Source organism: Pipistrellus hanaki (genome assembly GCF_964339955.1).
Source record: "Pipistrellus hanaki genome assembly, chromosome: 2".
In the NCBI taxonomy this organism is placed as follows: domain Eukaryota; kingdom Metazoa; phylum Chordata; class Mammalia; order Chiroptera; family Vespertilionidae; genus Pipistrellus; species Pipistrellus hanaki.
In genome coordinates this window covers 112,997,356-113,018,847 of record NC_140504.1, presented here as the reverse complement: position 1 = coordinate 113,018,847, position 21,492 = coordinate 112,997,356, and the positions used below count along the sequence as shown (strand labels likewise).

The 21,492-nt window shown below is 42.5% G+C and overlaps 1 protein-coding gene across 4 annotated transcripts; it reads right to left on the bottom strand.

Annotated features, from left to right (window-relative positions):
* Positions 1 to 1,760: 1,760 nt before the first annotated feature.
* On the bottom strand, positions 1,761 to 12,298 carry LOC311618263 (leukocyte elastase inhibitor-like). Of its 4 annotated transcripts, XM_084875676.1 has the most exons (9): positions 11,801 to 12,296; positions 11,560 to 11,636; positions 11,364 to 11,434; positions 10,627 to 10,801; positions 8,825 to 8,962; positions 8,131 to 8,248; positions 6,279 to 6,421; positions 6,025 to 6,192; positions 1,761 to 3,905 (listed from the first exon to the last, which is right to left on the bottom strand). In XM_084875676.1, exons 4-9 carry the CDS (start codon positions 10,792 to 10,794, stop codon positions 3,507 to 3,509), a joined length of 1,134 nt encoding a protein of 377 aa, XP_084731802.1. In that variant the 5' UTR covers positions 10,795 to 10,801; positions 11,364 to 11,434; positions 11,560 to 11,636; positions 11,801 to 12,296; the 3' UTR covers positions 1,761 to 3,506. The 4 variants fall into 4 exon arrangements, with proteins under 4 accessions (XP_084731802.1, XP_084731804.1, XP_084731803.1 ...); XM_084875678.1 differs by lacking the exon at positions 11,364 to 11,434 and having other exon boundaries at positions 11,801 to 12,298; XM_084875677.1 differs by lacking the exon at positions 11,560 to 11,636 and having other exon boundaries at positions 11,912 to 11,931.
* Positions 12,299 to 21,492: the final 9,194 nt, after the last annotated feature.

Sequence of the window (21,492 nt, the reverse complement as noted above, 5' to 3'; positions counted from 1 at the left end):
ACATATCCCTCTTTATTAGAGAGGAGGGTTTTTTTTGCTCTTGTTCTTTTCTTACATCTTATATGTTTCTTTTGCATAAATAAATAATATGCTCTGGAATTCTTTTTAAGTCTGTCTCAGTTTTTGTTTGTCTGAATATATCTTATGGACTATGTGTCCTGGGTGTAGAAGAATTTTGGATGGGCAGGAGATTTGGGAGGTGTTTTCTCAGCATGTAAAATCAGTCTATAATCTCTGGTTCTCATAATTTCTGTTGATTTCTGTGTGGTCCTTCTAGCTGTTTCTCCTCTGAGGGTATTTTGTCTTTTTTCTTTGGCTCTTTTTATTTCTCTCATGATCATCTCTTTGGTTGTCTGTAGTTTCACTGGAATGTGAGTACAGATGGATTTCTTTGTAGTATCCTGCTTGGGGGGGTGAGTAGGATTTCTAAAATCTATGAATTGAAATTTTTACATATAAGTTTTAGAATACACATTTTGAATGTTAGATCATTAAATGTTATCCTGCACCATATTGTCTCTTGCCTTATATTTTTCTTTTAAATATCTTCTGTCTATTTTCACTATTCTTATCCTTTCTTTTATGCTTTTCATTCTTTTGTCTTTCTAGGCTTTACATTATGGCTGTCTTTCTGGAAGAAATTATGGGTTACTCTTTCTGGTCTGACAATTTACTTTTTTTTCTTGATAGATTTTGTTGATAAATTTATCTATTTAGTTTTTCATGTGTTATATTTTTGAGTTCTAGGACTTCCATTTCATTTTTTTCTTTTAAAAATATTTTAAAATTAATTTCAGAGAGAAAGGGAGAAAGAGAGAAAAAGAAACATCAATGATGAGAGATAATCGTTGATTAGCTGCCTTTTGCACACATCCAACTGAGGGTCGAGCCCATAACCCAAGCATGTGCCCTGATTGAGAATTGAACAGTGACCACCTTGTTCCTAGGTCAACACTCAATCACTGAGCCATACCTGGCTGGGCTCTTTTTTATTTTTATTCAAATATGCGGTATCCTTTAAATTTTTAGTTACCTGCTGAAATGCTTAACCTTGGTTTTTATCAACTTGATAAAACAGTGTTTATTGTTTTATAATTTGAGTGTGATTATTACATTATTTAGAGCCCTTGTATTTCTATTTCCATTATCTGTTTTTTCATGCTGATTTTTATTCCTGTTGTCATAGCTCCTCTCCCATCCCATTTATCTTTTATTATGTGCTAAATAGTGTAGTTTAAAAAGCTGATTATAAAAATAACTAGTGGCTCACTGCACAGATTCATGCACATTTGAAAAGGAAATAATTAGAATAAATATTTTAATATTGGTATTTGCCCTTAATTTCTCAGCACCTGGGAGCCTGGTGGCAGTCCCGCCCCCTGCCACCTCAGCTGGTCGCACCTGCCTTGGCCTGGAGCTGCCCACTCACCATCCCACCATGGTCCCGCTCTTGCTCAAGTTGGGGCCCATCTGGGCAGCAGCCCTTTCACTACTGCCAGCTGCCAGCACCACATGGACAATGCTCATCATGTTCCATGTGGTCAGTGCACAGCATAGTGAGTGGTCAAACTCTTGATCTCCTGGTCAAACCACCAGCAAAGGGCACAATTTGCATATTAGACTTTTATTATATAGAATTTTGAGGTTTATGGGTAATCTTTCCCTAGGGATGATTTTTGTTTTTTCTTCTTCCACATGCCTCCAGATAGTAACAAACCAGAATAGATGTAATCCAATTCAAGAGACTGGAATTTGGGGGACTGTCCAAGGACTTACATGAGGGCTACATTCTAAGCTGCTTTAGTCATACTCCTAGAGTGTAGTTCTTATGTTGTCAAATGAAAGCACAGGGTCATACTTGACAGGCCAAAATTCTGCCTGCCTGGCCTTGAATATCATAAAAGTTCCTGCTTCATGCCCTTTTACCCCTGTTGGATTGGAAATGCCCCTGGAGTAAAAGTGCCCCAGTTTCCATAGTCACCAATTTACCCTGGATTGCTGAGTACTTCTACATAATCATGGCAGATCCTTTGCCTTTGGCTTATGCTTGCTTGGTTTAGTTTTTTGGTTTTGTTAAAAGGTCTGTTACCTAGTTCACCATTGCAGTAAAGAATTAGATGTTCTCCCCATAAATTATTTATTGAATTCTAGTTTCTGCTCTGAAATTTACTAGTTGTTTTAACATTTAATAATTTATTTATAGTCCACGAGCCTGTTCCCTCATATATAAAAAAAAGGATTTGAGCAGAGTTGCATGGGACCAGGTACTTCAGTTTCTACCTGAATAGCACAATTCACTGTCAATCAATGAGTAGATTTTAGCATAAGAGCCCAAAGAGAAGGACTATAGAATGCAGGGACTTGCTTTTCTTGTTTTTCCTATAGCTAAAAGAAACTTGAATATTGTAAAAGACAGAACTGTAAGTATTTTAAGAACAAAAGGAAGGAAAGCTTGTCAACAAATTTGATAAAATCTTCTTTTTCTTTCATGGAGCCACTGACTATCATCATGGATGTCAGTATTGTCAGTCCAAGAACCCCATTAGTCCTGTATTTTCTGAGTTCAGATAGAAAGAAGAGGACTGAGAAGTGTGGCTAGCAGAATCTTAGGAAACTTTATTAGGAAACTTTATTAGCCAGCCCAACCGCTTTATGAGAGGCAAGAAAATGCAGCATGTGAAGCCCCATTCCAAGGAGTGCATTTGACTAAGGTTTATAATGATCACAGAGCCCCTCCTAATCCAGCATTGCATAAAGCCATCCCATTGCTATCACATTCTGGACTATATGATTAAAATCAGGAGCTCTTATTCTGAAAACACAAGAAGCTGGTAACAGTGTGTTCTTTGCTCTCTTCTTCCTTAACTACTCTCCTAGTCCACTTCCCTTTTTGTGGTATCATGGCATCTTTTAAGATAAGACACTTCTTCACTCCTTGTGATCCAACACAAACTACAAACCATGTAGATAAAGGGAAATAAGCTCCTTACTAGTTTGAAATCAGAGGGCCTATAATGGAATACTAACCCTGTAGAACAAAGGGTCAGAAACACGGGCCAAGGCCAATGAATCTTCATAACCCAACCCTTAATTGGGCTGCTCTCCTATATTTCAATTGAATATGTGTTTTTAAGCCTCCCTTCAACAATGAATGTCTCTCTACCATAGCTTCCAGGAGTCTATCTGTGAAATAAATTATAGTATTATAATTTTTCTCATGGCTTTCAAGAGAGTAGAGCAGTTTTTTAGTTTACTACACCCTCAATAATCTACATATCTGCTTGGTGCATTCAAAAAAGCAATCAATGAATTTTTCAATATAAAAAAGAAAAATAGATATCTATGCCAAAGTTAATGCGTGTAAACAGCCAACAGAGCTGACATTACAAAGGAAGATAGAGATTAGCTTTGGGATGGTAGATTTGTTGCAGAAAATATATGAAAACTATCACCATTGAAAGGACCAGTGACAAAGCTCTGAGGTTGGCCCTGGATTTCCCCAGTCTCTATGGGGAAGAAAGTCTGCCTAAGAAGAGGATGTTAGTTGAGGGATTGTGTCGAATGAAAAAAATGAATGGATGGTCGGCCACAAAATTTTCCTCTGGCATAAGGCAGCAGGCAATGAACATTTCTGTGGCAGCTGCTGCCTCTGTACCCTCCTCATTTACTTCCACAAAAGACTTGTGGACAATTTGTGATATAAAAAGATTTCCAGTTCTTGACATGCCAGACAGATCAGCCCTGCTAGTGAAGAGATCCTCTATACCCAGGCTGGCCAGGTGAGAGTTGAGGTTGTAGTTTTCTTCCAGCTTGAACTTGGGCAGGTAGACATTGACTTCCATGGAACTCAGATTCTCAGGTTTGGTCCACTCATGCAGTTTTTCCAAGGTTAACTGTTCTTCAATCTGTAGTGAGAATGGGCAAAAGAAGAGGTGAGAACTACTTCACATAAGCAAGGTAAACATTATTCACATGAACGGACTCATGTGATCAGTTGCTAATTTGTGTGTTTTTATTGTGTTTTGCTTTTTTGTTTGTTTGTTTATGTATTCATGTTTTGTACCAAAATAGATTCCAGTTCGAGGATTTCATTTCTTTTCAGCAATTGGTGATAATAGAACAGAGCTGTGTTCCAAACCATCAAGGGGCCAAGTAACAGAGACTTTGGACATAAGAAGCTTTAACTACCCATCCATCCACCCACCCACCCATCCATCCACCCAGCCTTTCCTAAACCCCTACCACACTGGATTACTGCGATAGGCCATGATGGCTGTTATTCCGATAACTGGTTGATCTGTGCAAGGTAAAATTCTAAAGTTTTCTTCTATTTCTTCTATTCTGAACCCTACTGATCACTGTAGTTATCTGTGAACTCACTGTGCTGAAGTAATCTCTAATAGATTTAGCTTGTAGGTAAAAAAAGAAAAGGGACTAGTTCCTCATCTAAAATTGGGAGAGGGGCCCTAGCAGGTTTGACTCAGCGGATAGAGTGTCCACCTGCGAACTGAAGGGTCCAAGGTTCGATTTTGGCCAAAGGCACATGTCTGGGCTGCGGGCTCACTCCCCAGTGTGTGGTGTGCGGAAGGCAGCCAATAATTGATTCTTTCTCATCATTGATGTCTCTTTCTCTATCCCTCTCCCTTCCTCTCTAAAATCAATAAAAATATATTTAAAATAAATAAATAAAATTGGGAGAGTGTTAATAATAGTACCTACCTTATAGCATTGGTTTGAATATTAAATGATTTAATGTTACACTGTAAGTGCCACAAGAATGTCAACTATTATCATTAACATATTACTACTACTATTGGACTAGAATGGACCCATCATTCCACTTAATCTACCGATGCTGATTGTGTCTTTTATAAGATTGAAGAATTTCTCTTTATAAACAGAGAAGAGACAAATATGAAAATACAATTAAAAGAAAGAATATACTGATTTTAATGCAGACTTTATGCATGCAAATAATTAACATTGGACCTCCTCCTGATAACAGTTTGGTTAGAGAGAGGGTAGAGGAAAACGACACAGCAGGCTAGAGACACTAAAGAAAAACCATAATCTTCACAGTTTTGCCTAGTCCTAGGCTGCCAAGAAATGTCTTCGCCTTTAAGTGAAATAAAATAGAAACATCATACAGAGTTCATATGAGAAAATAAGCTTAGCTCTCTTATGAGTCTTCTCTACCATGTAGCTCTTAGAAATTTAATTCACAGTCTATATGAATTATGATGAGATGAGCAGTGTAATAATAGGATCTCATAGTACATTTTGAAGCTGCCTACTATATAAATGTTTTGGAATTTGTAATTTTAATAAATTTGTTTCAATAAAACAATTCTAATCTACTGCACTTTCTTCTAAAGTTCATTTAAGAAAATTCCTGTGAGCTGCCATTGACTTGTGTAGCGGTGTTTCTCTCTTTTCAGCATCTAGTATGGAAAAGGAGGAGAGCAGTTGCTGAGTGGAGGAACTGGGAATTAAGAAATTAAAGAAAGAAAGAGAGCAAGATGCAGAAATAGAAGCAAGCTGAGAGCTAGATGGGAGACCATACTCTATGATGGAGAGGCAGCGAATACCCTGAACCAGGCAGCATGTTTTTTTTATATGATCAAAGTAGCTTATTTGCATTCTTAAGTAGGCCCTAGAATTACTGGATTTACATATCTAGACCTGCCCCTGCCTACAACTGGACAAAGGTAAGAAGTCAGAAATGAATAACACCCCCCCGCCCCCCCTTCATGGGGGTTGAGGGGGGTGTAACCCTGACATGGCTCTGCCAGTTGCCTAGGGCTCAGCTGACAATTGTCCATGTGCCTTCCCAGGTTGCCCACTACAGACATGTTAAATTTAACATAGATCCTTAGATGTCACCCACCAAAACTGACAGTTGCTGAAAAGTTAATCTTGGGCTTCAGAGTAGCAAACATGGATGGGCTACTACCACACAACATACACACAGGCAGAACCCATGTGTCAGACGGAAACATGAAGCATGAGCGTGGGAACCGTTACCTTCTTCAGACCTGTGCCCTTGTCCTCGATGTCATCTGGCAGCAGGATGACCATGCTGAGCTCCCTGCCCTGGTAAGGCAGCTCCAGCACCCGGCATTTAAGATCCTTGATGTAGCCAAATGGGAATTCACTCCTCTGATACATCATTTTCACAGTTTTTGTGACTTTCTGAATAGGCAAAAAGACCAAGTCACTCATATTATTATCTGCATTCTCTTAGAGCAAAGAGCAATTTTGTAATTACATCATCTCACCTTATTCAATCTGAAAGGTCTATCCTTTGTGTCCTTTTGACTGAATTTCTCCTGCCAGTTTCCCTTGAAATAGATGGCATTAACTAGCACAAGTTTAGTCATACAATCAATCACGCCTGCAGCCAATAATTCTGGAATTTTCCCTAAAGAAATAAAGTAAGTTTTAAAAAAATTCACATATCAGTATTCGATTTTTGAATTGCATTGAAGTGCAATTCAAATTCATATTTTTTATTTAATTCCCATTAACGTATTAAGTTAGTGTGTTTCAACTGTAAATAAACCAACTAAAGGGGTTAAAAGCTAAAAACAGGACAATCTTCTCTGCATTATACGAGAAACAACGAGGCTTCTTGTTGAATGGCCATTCTTTGGCAAGCATAAAAAATATTTCTTAATGAAAAGGATTTTTAAATGAGTCATTTGTTCAAGGCCTCCAAGTGGAAGCTGCTCCCACAGAAGTATTTAGCAGTATTTATCCGAAGGTGAGGACAGTCAGTCCTCTGAAACACCAGTTCCCCTGTGCCTGCAGCATGGCCATGAGGAATGCTTTGGATGGGAGGCAGGTGTTGGGTAGGTGCCTTGTCTCAGACCTTGATGAGGTTAGAGAGAGTTGTGGTAGAGAAACAGCTGAGATGGAGCCACCCCTGACAGCTTGGACAATATATTAGCCAAATTACTTATGGCCACGGAAGTTTGTGTCACAAATATGAGAATACTCAAGGCCTAATGCACGAAATTTGTGCCAGGGGCTTAGCCCCAACCAGCAGAGCTGCCTCCGCCCTGGCCACCACAGCTTCATTTGTAAGGTTGTCCAGTCTAATTAATATATTATGCTTTTATTATTATAGATTAAAGGCCTGATGCACAAAATTGGTGCACTCAGGGTGTGAGGGTCCCCTCAGCCCCGTCTGCGCCCTCTCTCAATCCAGGATCCCTGGGGTAAATCCTGCTCCCGGCTTAGGGACCCCCGACTTTCCATGGGGAGTGGGCATAAGCTGTAGGTCTGACATTCCTAGCGCTGTCATGGAGGCAGGAGAGGCTCCCACCACTGCTGCTGTGCTCACCAGCCATGAGACCCATTTCTGGTTGAGTGGCACTCCACATGTGGGGGCGCACTGACCACCAAGGGGCAGCTTCTGCGTTGACAGGGATCAGGCCCAAATTGGCTCTCTGACATCCCTCAAGGAGTACCGGAATTGTGAGAGAGCCTAGACCAGCACAATGGACCCCATAAGTGCAAGATTGAGGCCAGAGTGGGATGTGGGGGGTGGCCAGCAAGGGAGGGACCTTGGAAGGGTACAGAGGGTGTCCTGCCAGTCTTGCTCAGTCCCAATCTGCCAGACCCCAGCAGCAAGCTAACCTACCAGACTCAGTGTCTGTCCCCTACTGGTCAGTGCACAACATAGCAAGTGATTGACTGGCCTTAGCATATTATTTGCATATTACATTTTGCTACACCAGAGGACTGGATGATCCCACACCAAGAATATTAAGCTTTTTTCTATAAGACTTCCCCCCCTCTCCCCCCAAAATCTGGGACAGGATGCGTTTTCCTCAAAGCTTTATCCTTTTTATCCTACATTCAATGTTAGTTTTAATTTTAAAATGTGGTTTTGTGAATTTATGGGGGAAATATTTAGCTACTTCAGTAAAAGCATGTTGAAGTTCCCACTCTAAGGAATTTCCACATTTAAAAGCTGTCTGGCACTGGGCAGTGGCAGAGGTTAGCCCCAGCGAGAGGGTGAGGGCAGAGGAAAAGGGCAGGGAATCATCTGCAGGCTGGGACAGTGGGAGGAGGAAAAGAAAGGCCAGTGTGTAATGAATGACTACATTCGGCCCACTCCCTTACCTTCAGTCTGCTCTTTAACCCACTCGTTTATCACCTTTCTTGCATCTTCAGAGGCTCGCCGAAAATCTACACTGACCAGTTCAGCTCCATACATTTTCTGGGTTGAACCTAAGAACTCCTGTTTAAAATATAAAATGTAAAAAAAAAAAAAAAGAAGAACAACATCAATATGAAAAAACCCACAAATAGCTTCTACTAAATACAGAAATGGTTTTCTAAATTTCTTAAAAGCAATAGAAATTGTCTTAAAAGACAAAAATTTCAATATAACAAAAGAATTTAACCCTTATACTTATTGAATTATGGTAGAAAACACGTAACTTTAAATTTAACACATTAATCATTTTAAATGTACAATTCAGTAGTTTTGGTATTGCATAAAATTTACCAATTCTTTTCTAAACTTTGGTAAATTTATGAAAATTAACATTTCCATAAATAAGTATACACTGATTGTTCTTGGAAGTGAATTATGGAATTCACTACTGCTTTACTAAAACAGCCAGGATCATTCTTATCCTGTGAAGACTATCAAATGAAATTGAATCTCTAATGGGGATACTGCCATATGTTTAAATTCTGTATTACTTTCTGAATGTTTATAAAAATAAAAACTGACGTCTGTGACTTGATTGTGCTGGAAAATATCTGCACTGTTTCCTGAGTTTTAGAAAAGTGAAAGCAAAGTACTCACAGGGAGGAACTCATAGGTTTTCTCTCCATATAACCTGTTGGCCAGTTTCAGAAGATAGGGAGCTCCGCACTTGTTGATGTCAGCATTCAGACTCTGGAAACGGGAATGAATCTCCTCCACCGCATCGAAGTGAAGAGTCTAAACAGAGAAAACATTCTTTCTGCAGCCATTTACTTTGAAATAATTCCTTGACATTTGCATATCAAATTAAATTAATGGTATATTACTAATATCAATAATATCAGCCCAATATTTTATTAAAATTTCATTGGAGAACAAAAGAATAGAGAATTAGAAATTTATAGCTTTGTGAGATGTAATTACATTATAAGCTCTTTTTATATCACTTCTTTTTATAATAATAGTTCCATGAATGTAAGTGGTTAATAGGCTAAATATTTACCTATGTCTGCTTTTTATCCAAAGAAAATCACAACTGGTATATTCATATATAAATTCTGTATCAAAGAGAGTTTTACTGAAAGTTCTCAGAAATAAACAGTAAAATTAAAAATCATCCCCTATGTGGAAGCACAAAGATATTATAGAATTGAGGGGATTTTTAAACTACACTATCAGCATCAGTAACTTAAAAATAACTTTTATAAACTTAACATTCAGCAAAAGTTTAATTTTCATGATACAAATCAAGAATCCCTTTAGGGTTTTATGAGTCCTGGGCTGGATCTTAGTTTACAAACAAAGAATAAACCTACACAATGTACAGAGCCCAGTTACTCACCGAAATGGGGAATGTTTGCACAGTTGCTGTGATAGATCTGCTTTGGAAAAGCAGGGGAACCTTTAAAACTATTTTCTGCAGAGGTAGTACAGTCCCTGCATAAACCTCAAAAGAGAAGCTGACATTACCCTGCAAGAAGCAACTAACCATTATCGTCTGGGGATAAAATAAAAAGTGGGTTTTGGAAAATATAAAAATGCTTTCATGTCTGCAATGACCATTGGTTTTTCATAAAATGGGGGAATAAAAGATTAGGAGCTGGAACAGATGGATACACTTTGAATCCAAGGCTGGACCTCCCCCAGTTACTGGCACCTTGTAATCTTCCCTACTTCAAGGAGCTAGAGTTCCCCTCTCAGAATTCACCAAAGACCACACAGCACAGTGTCCACCCCACATCCAGGAAGGCAGGTGGAAGGCCAGGGAGTACTGCTTCTTCTCCCTGTGACAGGGACCTGCCTCCCACCCAGGGCTTGGCACAGTCCCTGCAGCGGCCATACCTCCCTTCTTTCCTCTCCTTCACTCCCTCCCACCCGCACAGGCCCTTGTGTCAGGCACAGGCTAGGCCTCAGCAGTATAGAACCCCACGGTGGCCTGTTTCCTCAAAAAGACAACATCGCCAACGTCTCCCCTTGGTGCGTTCCCTGTGCTATTTCATGCTGAAAGGTAACATTAATAGCAGGCATTTATTAATGAGGAGCGGGCTGCAAGCAAAGCAGAAACTGAAAAGTCTGAATGGAGAGGAGCTGCCTTCAAAGATGTGCCCACAGCACCAGAAGCAGCACAGCACCAGCTTTGGCAGCTTTCTTCACTGCTGTGTCCTCAGCCAAACAAACACAGTGCCTGGCACACAGTATGTGCTCAGAAAGAGCTCAATCATGAGGGAAAGCCTGCATGTAAGTGAACTGTTCTTAGGGTTTTTCTGGAAGTCTGGCCTCGTCGTGTGTAGCTGTGGAACACACAAGCACAGTGTTTAAAACTCTCTGTATTAGCTCAAAGGCACGCCTTCTTAGCAGGGACTGTCAGGGAAGCCAGGCTGCTTGTGTTGGTTTCTGCTGACCTTGGACATCTGTGCAGCGGTAGTGCCTCTGGTCCCCAGAAAGACCATGGCCAGCGCTGAGGAAATGCTCATGGGGGAGAAGAAGATGTTCCCAGAGGGGTCGCTGTCCTTCAGGGTGCGGAAGAGGTCCTGTGCGAACCGGGTGTTGGCCAAGCTCAGCTGCTCCATGGTGAGGCTGCAACACAGGACAGAGGCCTAGCACCCCAGCTGAGTAGGCAATGGCAGGTCTCCAGGTCGTCCTCGCCCTGAAACCCCTGGAAATGGAAACTTGTACTTCCTTTTCTTTTCTCAGGAGGCCAAGAGCACTGTCAGATGAGCTCACAGGGGAACCGGACAAGGATCCAGCAGAGACCAGGCACAGGACCCAGGGTCCTAGAGGCTCTGACGTGCAGACTCAGCAGCAGGACTGGGCCTTTCCTCCTCAGCTGGGAGCACACACATGTCACACCCTTTACCCGAAATGATAATTTTCTACTAGAAAATCACAGCTACCCACACTGCATTAAAGCAAATTTCAGCAAAGTGATCAATTTTCCTCACTTTCAAGATTCAGATGCTAATGCTTAGAGAGGTGACGTGTCCTAAGGCTTGAGGCTGGTATAGGAAGTGAGAGATTGAAAACCCAGCACAGGCCTTAGGGTCGGGGTGCAGCCCCCCAGGCGCAGGGGACAAGCATCCTCTCTGACACCCTCAGGCGCGGTGACTGGCCTTCCTCCTCAGCCCAGAAGCCTGCTTACCAACCCTGACTTCTCTCCGAGCTTGTTTCCACAGAGATGGGCCAGGAAGGAGAGCTGTGCTGGCTGCTTCCCTGTCAGTAATACATTGAGTTATTACCATTGTTATTGGAAAGTAACCTCTAGGATCACATTGGCCTCCCCTTCCTCCATATTTTCCTCCCACTTTCCCTTCCTCCCTCCTTCCCTCTCTCCTTACCTCTCTTCACAGCAATGAAAAGCTATGCCTCCAGGGCTGCCTAAAAATTGTCACAAACTGCTCAGGGGGGCAGGGAGCTGAAAAAGAAATAAAAATATTATGATCTCAGGCTTGGGGTCCATCACAGGCCAGTCAGCTCTGTGTCCCCTGATTTGGGGGTTTGGTGGGGGGTGTCGCCTCCCATTCAGATGAGCAGTGCAGGCAGCAATCCCAGGAAAGGGCAGGGGCTGTGGGTACTCACCGCACCGAAGACCAGGACTGAGAGAGGTGTAGGCAGCTGGCAGGTCCCAGCCCTGGGCAGTCCCCACCCACTCAGTCCCACTTCCCTAATGGGCCTGGTGCCTGACCTCACCCACTGCTGGCCGCTTGGGAGGGACTGTCAATCTCACAAATGCAGGCAGCTGCAAGCAGAGCCCTTATATAGTCCCTGAGGAAGGAGGGTGCAGCTCTGGGTCCGCAGGTGGAGGAAAGGGGTGGGGTTAGGGGGACAGTAGAGGAAGAGGCAGCAGGGCGGTGCTGGGGGTTGGGGGTGCTGGGGTGGAGCAGAAGAAGGAGCAGGGTGGGGCAGTAGGGCAGACACAGCAGGAGCCTGGGCAGTGCCAGTAGAAGCCTAGATGAGGGTGGACTATTCAGGAAATGAGCATCTTTTTGAGTCTAGGGAACTCAGATCTCTGGCAAGGACCTGATGGCCTAGTGCTTGCCTAAGTGTGAACCACTGAGAGGACATAATGTATCACCTCTTAGAGGGAAAACTAGCCCCTCTGATTCTCATCTGTGTACTCCGAATTGGTTTTGTTTCTCTGTGCTTTCCTTTTTGTCTTGTGAGGTGGGGAGGGACATACGGTATAAGGTAAAACAGTCAGCTTTTGGTCATTGGTGCCAGTTGAATGCCATCAGGAATCCCTAATTTAGAGTGCAGTGAAGAAGGAAACTTTATTCATTGCAAACAGTTCAATTGTGATGCAGCCCAGTTACTAGAATGAAGCAGCAGGTGGCAAGGTGGCCCTCTCTGACCAGCAAGCTCTGCTCTGCTCTGGTCAGCTCCACCTGCTCCATTCCATCTCCCTCTTCCTATTTCTCCAGGAAACAATCTTGAGTGGAAATAGAAAGTGTGCTCCCAGAGCCAGAAAGAAGCTGGCTTAAGTAGAGAGAAGTTCCCAACCCCTGGTGTCTGATTGGTTCATCCTCATGCAAGACAGGACTCCAAGTCCTCAAAGTGATTGCACCACTCTGTCCTCTTTGTTCAGAATGGAGCTGCTCTGATTGGTTAGAGAAAATGCTGATAAGGAAATAAGTGCACATTTCCAAATGAATGGGGAAAGCCTCAGTCTTAAATATTGAAGTATATTCTAGGGACCCCTTTCTAAGGGCTGGCTCAGATGCAGGAGCACAGTGCAGGCAGGCAGTGCAGTGCAGTCTTCTCCTTGAAGTGCCCTCCTGCTGAGCCCCCTTCTCCCATAGAAATGGCTGCAAGGGTCTGTCTTATACATTTGAGTCCATTTACCCTTCAGGAGTCCCTCTTGGTAGGTACCTTCTTTCTCAGGGTCCCCAGTTGCAACCAACAACTTTGATGTCACTATCTTTAGGAACCAACATGAATGTAGCCCCAGTATTCTCCTCACAGTGATGGCTACACCACTATTTCTGTGGGGCGTTTGTTTGTTTCCCACTTAAATGTCTGGGAATGTAATTCACCAAACTTTGTAGTGGTTGAGGGTCTGAAATAATTCTGCATTCATGAAAGTTTGTCCCCTGTTTTCTTACAAATCTCAACATGAGACAGCAAAAAAGAAAATGTCCTATTTGTGTGTGTGTGTCTGTGTGTGTGTGTGTGTGTGTGTGTGTGTGTGTGTGTTAGTATGGACAATATAGTGTGAAAGGGATTTTAGATTTTCATTTGTTTTTTACTCTGAGAACTTGTTTATCATGAGGAGAGTCAAGGAAGTTCCATTACGAGTGATAAAAATATCTCCATAGATTTTCTTTTAAGCAAAAAGAGTTCAATGATGATTTTAGACTGATTTACAGCTTATTAAATAAAGAAATAAATACTTATTGAAAGCCACTTATTGCTAAATTTAAGTGGTTTGATCAAATCTGGTAAGCTCTCCACCATTTCTCACAGAACCAGAGCACTACACTCGCTTCTACAGAAAGGTCAATGTGAGAAAGGCAAGAGATAGAGGCTGCACTGAGATGTTGTTAAATTAAAACGTGAGACACGTTAATTGAAGAAAAAGTTTTCTGAATTTTATTTTTTCTCCTGACATGTTATATTTGGGTAAAATAGAAAACAAAGCCATTTTCTAAGTCAATGTGAATACTGTATATAAGGTTCAGACAAAATTGATAACTATACATCCGTCAATCAATACATTTACTGTCTAGATTTGATGCAAAGTAACTGTTTGTCAAATAACATTGGAGTTTTCTTATAAACTTAAAATAGAAATGGCCACAATCAAAGCTCAGAGATTCTTACACCCTCAGGAAGGTAGGGTATATCTGCCAAAGGAGCACATGCTTATCCCAGCTTCCATCCAGGACTTTCCCCCCAGAGTGAAATGTGTGTGAGCACGTTCTCCTGGAGATGTGTACAAGAATGTTCATAGCCACATGCTTTGTATGGAAGGATGGTAGCAACAATACTTAGATAAAAACTGCTGTTTGAAATTTTTTTTTTATATATATCTTTTATTGATTTTTATACAGAGAGAAAGGGAGAGAGATAGAGAGTTAGAAACATCGATGAGAGTGAGTCATCGATCAGCTGCCTCTTGCACACCCCCTACTGGGGATATGCCCGCAACCAAGGTACATGCCCTTGACCGGAATCGAACCTGGGACCCTTCAGTCCCCAAGCCGACGCTCTATACATTGAGCCAAACCGGTCCCGGCTGCTGTTTGAATTTTAAGCCTGCTATTCTGGCTGCTGCACTCACTCACTCACTTAAACAATAGGGTAGTTGCCTCAGCTTCCAGATTGAGACCTGGAAGCTAAGGCAATTTTCCTGTGCCTGTGGACCAGGACCCCAGGAGACTGATTCCCACTGACTCAGTAGCTCCAGAAATAGAAACTGTAGATAACCTTTAGAGATTACCAACTCTGCTGGATTCTGCTTGTGTAAAATTTGCTTTAGCAAGATAGGGCCACATTCCAGTGTCTAGCTGAATGTGGCTGGAAACTGCCCTGCGGGTTGTTTCCAGCTTTTAGAATTTAGAATTTAGAATTTAGAACAAAGGAAACTTTTTGTGATTTATACCTTTAAAAGGATTGCCTACAACTGGAATTGCATGGTCATGAGTGTGGATTCCACCTGCGTGTGGTGCTTTTGCGGAGGCCCTGGCCAGTGCAATAAATCTTTGCCTCCTTTTTTAAAAATCAGTAGCCTCTGGTGGTCTTATTTTGACTCCAGGGTTTGACCCCACAACAGTATTAGACCTGCATTTGGAAACCACATAAATGACCATTAGCAGAAGAACAGTCTAATAACAACAGAATAATTTACGGTAATAAAAATGAGCAAACTACAGCAATGCACAGGACCATGGCTGCATCACACAGCTGCACTGTTTAATGAAAGAAAAGCCACAAAAAGCTATGTGTTTTGGTTTTAGATAGTTCAAAAACAGGCAGAACTAACCCATAAGGTTTGAAGTCAGGAGAGAGTTCTTTTCGGAGAGTAAGGGGGATTGTACTGACTGTATTTTTGTGTTCTTCGTGCTCTGCTAGTTGAGGCTTCAATTTTGTAGAGAGCACTTCTACCAGCGCTAATTCCTAGAGATAGCGAATGGCCCCTGATGCCCCTGTGAGTGTACCTTTGATATAAATTCAGTGACCACACTCTCAAATATCTCCTTTATCAAACTCTTACAGGCTAAGCCTATAATCCTCCTATTCTAAACTATCCCCACACAGGTACCAAACCACTAGAGACCGCCTTTGTAGCCAGCTCACAGCCCCCAAATTATTTATACTGTCTAATTTAAACCTGGTGTACCTGTCCTGCCCTGCCCATCCCTTCCTGCGAGAATTCCAGAAGGCTTTGCTTTCACTCCTGCATGCCTCCTTGTAGACTGGGTGCTTCCCAGGTCCATTGTGGTGCGGTGGTGAATGCTTCCAATTTCTTGGATCTGTGAATATACATTCTTCCTTTGTGACAACTATTTCCATGTCAAATGTCTTACTACACCCGACCAGGACAAATTCTGGGTCTGATTTTAACAGAGGGAATGGCTTCTGGAGTACTGATAATGTGCCATTTCTTGTCATCTGTGGTTACACAAGTGTACTAGTTTTGTCATAATGCATTGAGTTGTGCATATAATTTATTATTTTTTTGTAATTATTAAATAGTAGCAACAAAATATGTTAAACATGTCTGGCCTGTGAGATTCAGTGTTTGATCATCGATCTGTTAACCAGAAAGGTCATGGTTTGATTCCCAATTAGAGCACATGCCTTGATTTGGGGCTCCTCCCCTCACTACCTGTGGCCCAGGTGAGTGACAGCTGTTTGGACACTCGCTCTATCCCAAGCCTCTCCTTATTTTCCTCTTAGGCCTCTATGACAGATCTCATCCAAGATCCCATAAGGAAAGCTCCTTCTAATCCCATGAGGAAGGGCAGGGAAATCAGGCAGGCCTACATAAGCATTCTGTGCAGGGAGCTGGCGCTGGCCCTACATCCAGCGAACATCATTTTTCTACTTCTGAGACATTTGTAAACCAGTAATTAAACTCCTGGTAACCTAAAATCAGTCATGGTGAGAGTATGTGCACCATGGGAACCCTCCAACTTCAAGAATGGGGCTTCCTCCTTTCCACTCCCCACATATCCCACCACCATCTCTGGGTTTGCTGAGCCAGTTTGCAAGCAACACTGAGTCTACACCACCAACAAAGGTGTTTACTTTCTCCTGTCCTGAATTCTCTACCTCTTTTCTGTGGCAAGAGTCCTCTCTCCTATCTAAGGGAATATCTTATCTGTACTTTACATTTTGTGCTACTCAAGGTGTAGCCCGTGGTCCAGCCTCATCTGCTTGATGTAGAATCTTGCTAGAAATAAAAACATTGAGCCCAAGCCAGATTGGCTCAGTGGATTGAGCGTAGGCCTGTGGACTGAAGAGTCCCAGGTTTGATTCTGGTCAAGGGCACATACCTGGGTTGCAGGCTGATCAGACCCTCCAACCCTTCTTTTTGGCTCCTGTGACAGGCAACCAGTCAATGTGTCTCTCTTAGATCAATGTTTCTCTTTGTGTATCGCTCCCCACTCTTCTACTTCCTCTAGAAACCAATGCCCTGGTGAGGATTCGCAAAAGAATTAAAAACATTCAGGCCACACCCACACCTATTTTATAGATTCTCCATTTAACAAGATCCCAGGAGATTCCTATATTTCAATTGCACAGTCTGTTATTACAGAAACATACACACTGAGTGTTTTTAACATAAAAATTAATTTTCTCACAATTCTGGAGGCCAGAAATTAAAAATCTTAGTGTCAGCAGGGTTGGTTTCTTCTGAAGTCTTTTTTCTTGCTTGTAGAAGGGTGACTTTTACCTGAGTTCTCACATGGTCCTTCCTCTGTGCTCGTGTCCAGTCATACTGTCTTAGACCTCCTAAAGACCTCCCTTTCACTTAGTCACCTCGTAAAGACCTTGTCCCCAAATGCAGAAACATTGTGTGGTACTGGGATAGGACTTCAACATAAAATTTTCAACACAAACTCAGCCCATAACAATTCATATATACCTCAAAGTCTGAGGAGCTCTGCCTAGATCCTCCCTACCCCACTTGCAGGATTCCTGTTCAGTAATGATTGGGCCTTCAAGTATGCCATTTCTTCAAGTAATGAATAATGTCCTTACAACTTTGGGACATTATTAGGCCCATCAAAATGTGTCCTTACCAACAATTCCATTCTTGGATGCCCAAGAGAAATGTGTGTACATGCTCACCAGAAAACACCTAGTAGTGTTTATCTAGCACTATGTGTAATAACACAAACTTGGAAAATCCATAAATGCTATCTAGTGGATGGATTTAAAGAAACAAGCTCAGATTGGGGAGGAGGATCCAAGATGGCTGCACAGGTAAACACCTAACCACAGCCTCACACAACAATTTTAATAAAATACAACTAAAATATAAAATGGACATTACCCAGAACTATAGGAAAGTTGACTGACTGGAAATTCTACAAGAAGGAAAGAGAAAACCAGAAGAAAAATCAGAGGAGCTGTAAAAGCCTAAGGTACGGAGACATATTGTGCGAGCGGAGAGGACGAAGCCAGAGAGGAGGGGGAGGCTGAATGCCTGGCTGGCATTCCCTAGCGGTAAGGAGATAGAAGCTCCAGACTGTGCTGAACCCCAGACTGGACAGCACTGAACCCCAGTTCTAGGCCAGACCCTGGGGACACAGGCTCATATAGAGGAAGCCTGGGCTGTGAGGCAGAATAGCAGGAAAGTGGCGAAAGTCAGAGCCCCCAGAGACGCGCCCATTGCACGCAGAGGACGGACTGTTGACTCTGCTGCCAGATTTCCTTAGCGGGAAGGAGACAAAAGCTCCAAACTGTGCTGAGCCCTAGTTCCGACTGCTCTGAACCCCAGTTCTAGGCCAGACCCCGGGGACCCAGGCTCATACAGAGGGAGCTGGGCTGTTAGGCAGAAACCCAGGGGAGCGGCAAAAGGCAGAGCCTCCCGAGGCGGGCACATTGTGGGCAGAGAAGGGATGGTTGGCTGTGCCGCGAGATTGCCCTGGCGGGAAGGAGACAAAAGCTCCAGACTGCTCTGAACCTCACTTCCAACTGAACTGAACTCCAGTTCCGGGCTCATTGGGGGAGAGACTAGACTGTTTGGTAGCAGGCGAAACTCAAGGGCACCTTTCTCTCAGAGGTGCTTGCAGCAAGTACCGAAGGACCCTGAGAAACACTCAGACTCAGGAGCCGCATAGGGCGTGGCTGATGGAAGCCAAGGCTGTAGTCTCCATCCTGAAACTGCCCTATCCAAGCAGAACACAGAGACTTTTAAGGCTACCAACTCAGGGAAGCTGCGAAAATGCCGAGACAAGGAAATAGATCACAAACGAAAGAAATGGAGGACAAAAAGTGACTCGATATAGAGTTCAACACCACCATTATAAGGTTTTCAAGAATTTCCTAGAAAAGATTGATAAGTCCTATGAGGATATGAAAAGGGATCAACTAGAAATAATAGTAATCAATAAGAAATAATAATGGATCAACAAGGAATAAATAATAGATTGTCTGAAATAAAAAATATTATACAGAGTCCTAAAAACAGAATGGAAGATCGCAAAAATCAAGTCAAAGATTTGGAACATAAAGAGCCAGAAGACACTCCTCCGCAGAAGCAAGAAGGCAAGAGAATCCAGAAAGTTGAAGATAATGTAAGAAACCTCTGGGATAACTTCAAGCTAACCAACATCAGAATTATGGGGGTCCCAGAAGAAGAGAGAGAGCAAGATATTGAAAACATACTGAAAGAAATAGTGACAGAAAACTTCCCCCACCTGGTGAAAGAATTAGAGTTATAAGTCCAGGAAGCTTACAGAACCCCAAACAAAAGGAATCCAAAGAAGACCACACCAAGACAAATCATAATTAAAATTCCAAGAGCAAAAGACAAAGAGAGAATATTAAAAGCAGGAAGAGCAAAGCAGGTAGTTACCTATAAAGGAGCACCTATACAATTGTCAGCTGATTTCTCAACAGAACCATGCAGACCAGATGGGAATGGAAGGAAATATTCAAGGTGATGAATAGTAAGAACCTACAGCAAAAAAAAAATCTACCCAGCAAAGTTATCACTCAGAATCGAAGGCCAGATAAAGAGCTTCACTAATAATAAAAGGTAAAGGAGTTCATTACCACCAAACCAGAATTTTATGAATTGCTGAAGGGGGTTCTTTTGGAAGAGCAAGTAAATAAAGATAAAAACATGAACAACAAATATGTAACTATCAACAAGTGAATCTAAAAACCAAAGAAATTAATACAAAAAAATCTGATGAACAATATTAACTGTTGAATATAATAGAATCAGAGGTATGGAAGGGGATTGAACTGACAATTCTCGGGGAAAAGGGGAGAGGGGGGTGTGGGAAGAGACCAAACATAAACTGTGCACCCATGGATGAGGACAAAGAAGGTGGGGAAAGGGCAGAGGGTGGGGTGGGAACCTGGTGGAGGGGAGCAATTGGGGGGGGGGGAAGAGGAACATTTGTAATAATATGAACAATAAAGATTTATTAAAAAGAAGAAGAAGAAGAAGAAGAAGAAAAGAAACAAGCTTAGCCTCATTACTGGGTGTCAGATGGGTGTTGTCATTGAGAAGCAGAATGGCCATGCTCAGGTCCACAACCAACAGGTTCTATCTACCTACACTATTGTAAGCTTAGATTGCTTAAATATCAAATGTATTGTCTTTTCCTAATAAAATTAACACTAGATAGCTGAAAAATGAAGACAACTGAGCAGAAAATTTATACATCTAACTTGAAGAATCTTTAAAGTACAGATAAGAGTTTTTCTGTCTATATGGTGATGAATATGAAATATTCATCATTACATCCTAATGTTAAATACAACATGCCATTTTTCCCACAAATCAAATATTATTTGGTGAGAGAAATAGGTTGACAAATAGGGAGTCATATAAACTCTATACAATAGTTTGGAAGGACTTGTGGGTATTTTTTTCTTTTGAGAAGTTGTGTAGAGGAACACTCCACTCCCATGGACCTTCAAATTACTTCTCCAAATTTAGGGCAGAATCAAATAACATTCAGACACTTGGAAAAAATATTATGATTAGAAAAGACATTATTGGCCAGAGACATATATATATATATATATATATATATATATATATATATATATATATATTAACTGTTGGGTGTTGGCTATGGCACGATGGTGGAACACATGAGTGGGGACACTAGACCAAGATGTCCCCACACAACTATCCTGAAAAGTTGTCCTGTTATATCATTGGTTCTATATCTTTGGTGTTTTGGAGGAAGAGACATTGACAAGATGTGCAAAGTCAGCCAAATTGAAAGCTTACATCAGGTATATTTATACTTTTATATCTTTGAGTAATATGTTGTTACTAGGGGCCCAGTGCATGAATTTGTGAAACTTGAAAGGTACTGTGGGCCATGAGGCTCTGGTAAGCACAGGGGCAGGTCTCTGGCCTATTCTTTGTGCCCTTGCCTTGCCATTCCTTTTGCTGCTGCCCCCACTGACCAACAGTTCAGGCCCTGCTCTCATCCCCTGACTGCGTGGAGCGATTGGGGCAAGCACCAAAAGTGTGTGCCAGCATGCTACACCAATCACCCCTCAGGAGTAGGGCGAGGTGGAGAAACCCTCAGGGGTGATCAGGGCCCTGGGTCAGCAGCTGCTGCTCGCTGATGACACTGAACGATTTGGACTGTTGCTGGTCACTGGCAGTGGGTGAGAGAGGTGGCTCCTGCGCTGGCTGGAGGTATGAGTGGGACCTGCACCCGCAGTGGGTGCAAGCGGCGGCTTCGGTGCCAGCAGCAGGTGGGAGGGGGCAGTAGCTGACAGCTGGTGTTAGAAGTGGCTGTCGGCCACCATAGCCCTTCAGGAACAGTGGGAGGTGAAGATGCACTGAGTGGCGATCAGGGCCAAGTGATCTGGGCTGGTGCCAGGCTCTGGTACTGGGTGTGAGTAGTGGCTCTGGCTCTGGTGCCAGTCTTGGGTGGGAGCTGGGCTGGTGCCAGCAGGATGTCCGAGCGCCTGGTGGGACAGTGGCACGCAGAAGCAAAGAATTTTCTATAACCACCAGAGGCTCGACCTGATGAATGACTGGAACTCATCTTGGTCTAGTGTCCCCACTCATGTGTTCCACCATTGTGCCATAGCCAACACCCAACATGTTCTGTGCT

Bases quoted from the DNA above. Each gene is read 5' to 3' on its own strand.
- LOC311618263 (XM_084875678.1), bottom strand. From the start codon at position 10,794: ATGGAGCAGCTGAGCTTGGCCAACACCCGGTTCGCACAGGACCTCTTC. The intron at 6,422-8,130 runs GTAAGGGAGTGG...TTATTTCTTTAG, and splicing joins GGTTAAAGAGCAGACTGAAG to GGAAAATTCCAGAATTATTG. The intron at 6,193-6,278 runs GTGAGATGATGT...TTGCCTATTCAG, and splicing joins GACCTTTCAGATTGAATAAG to AAAGTCACAAAAACTGTGAA.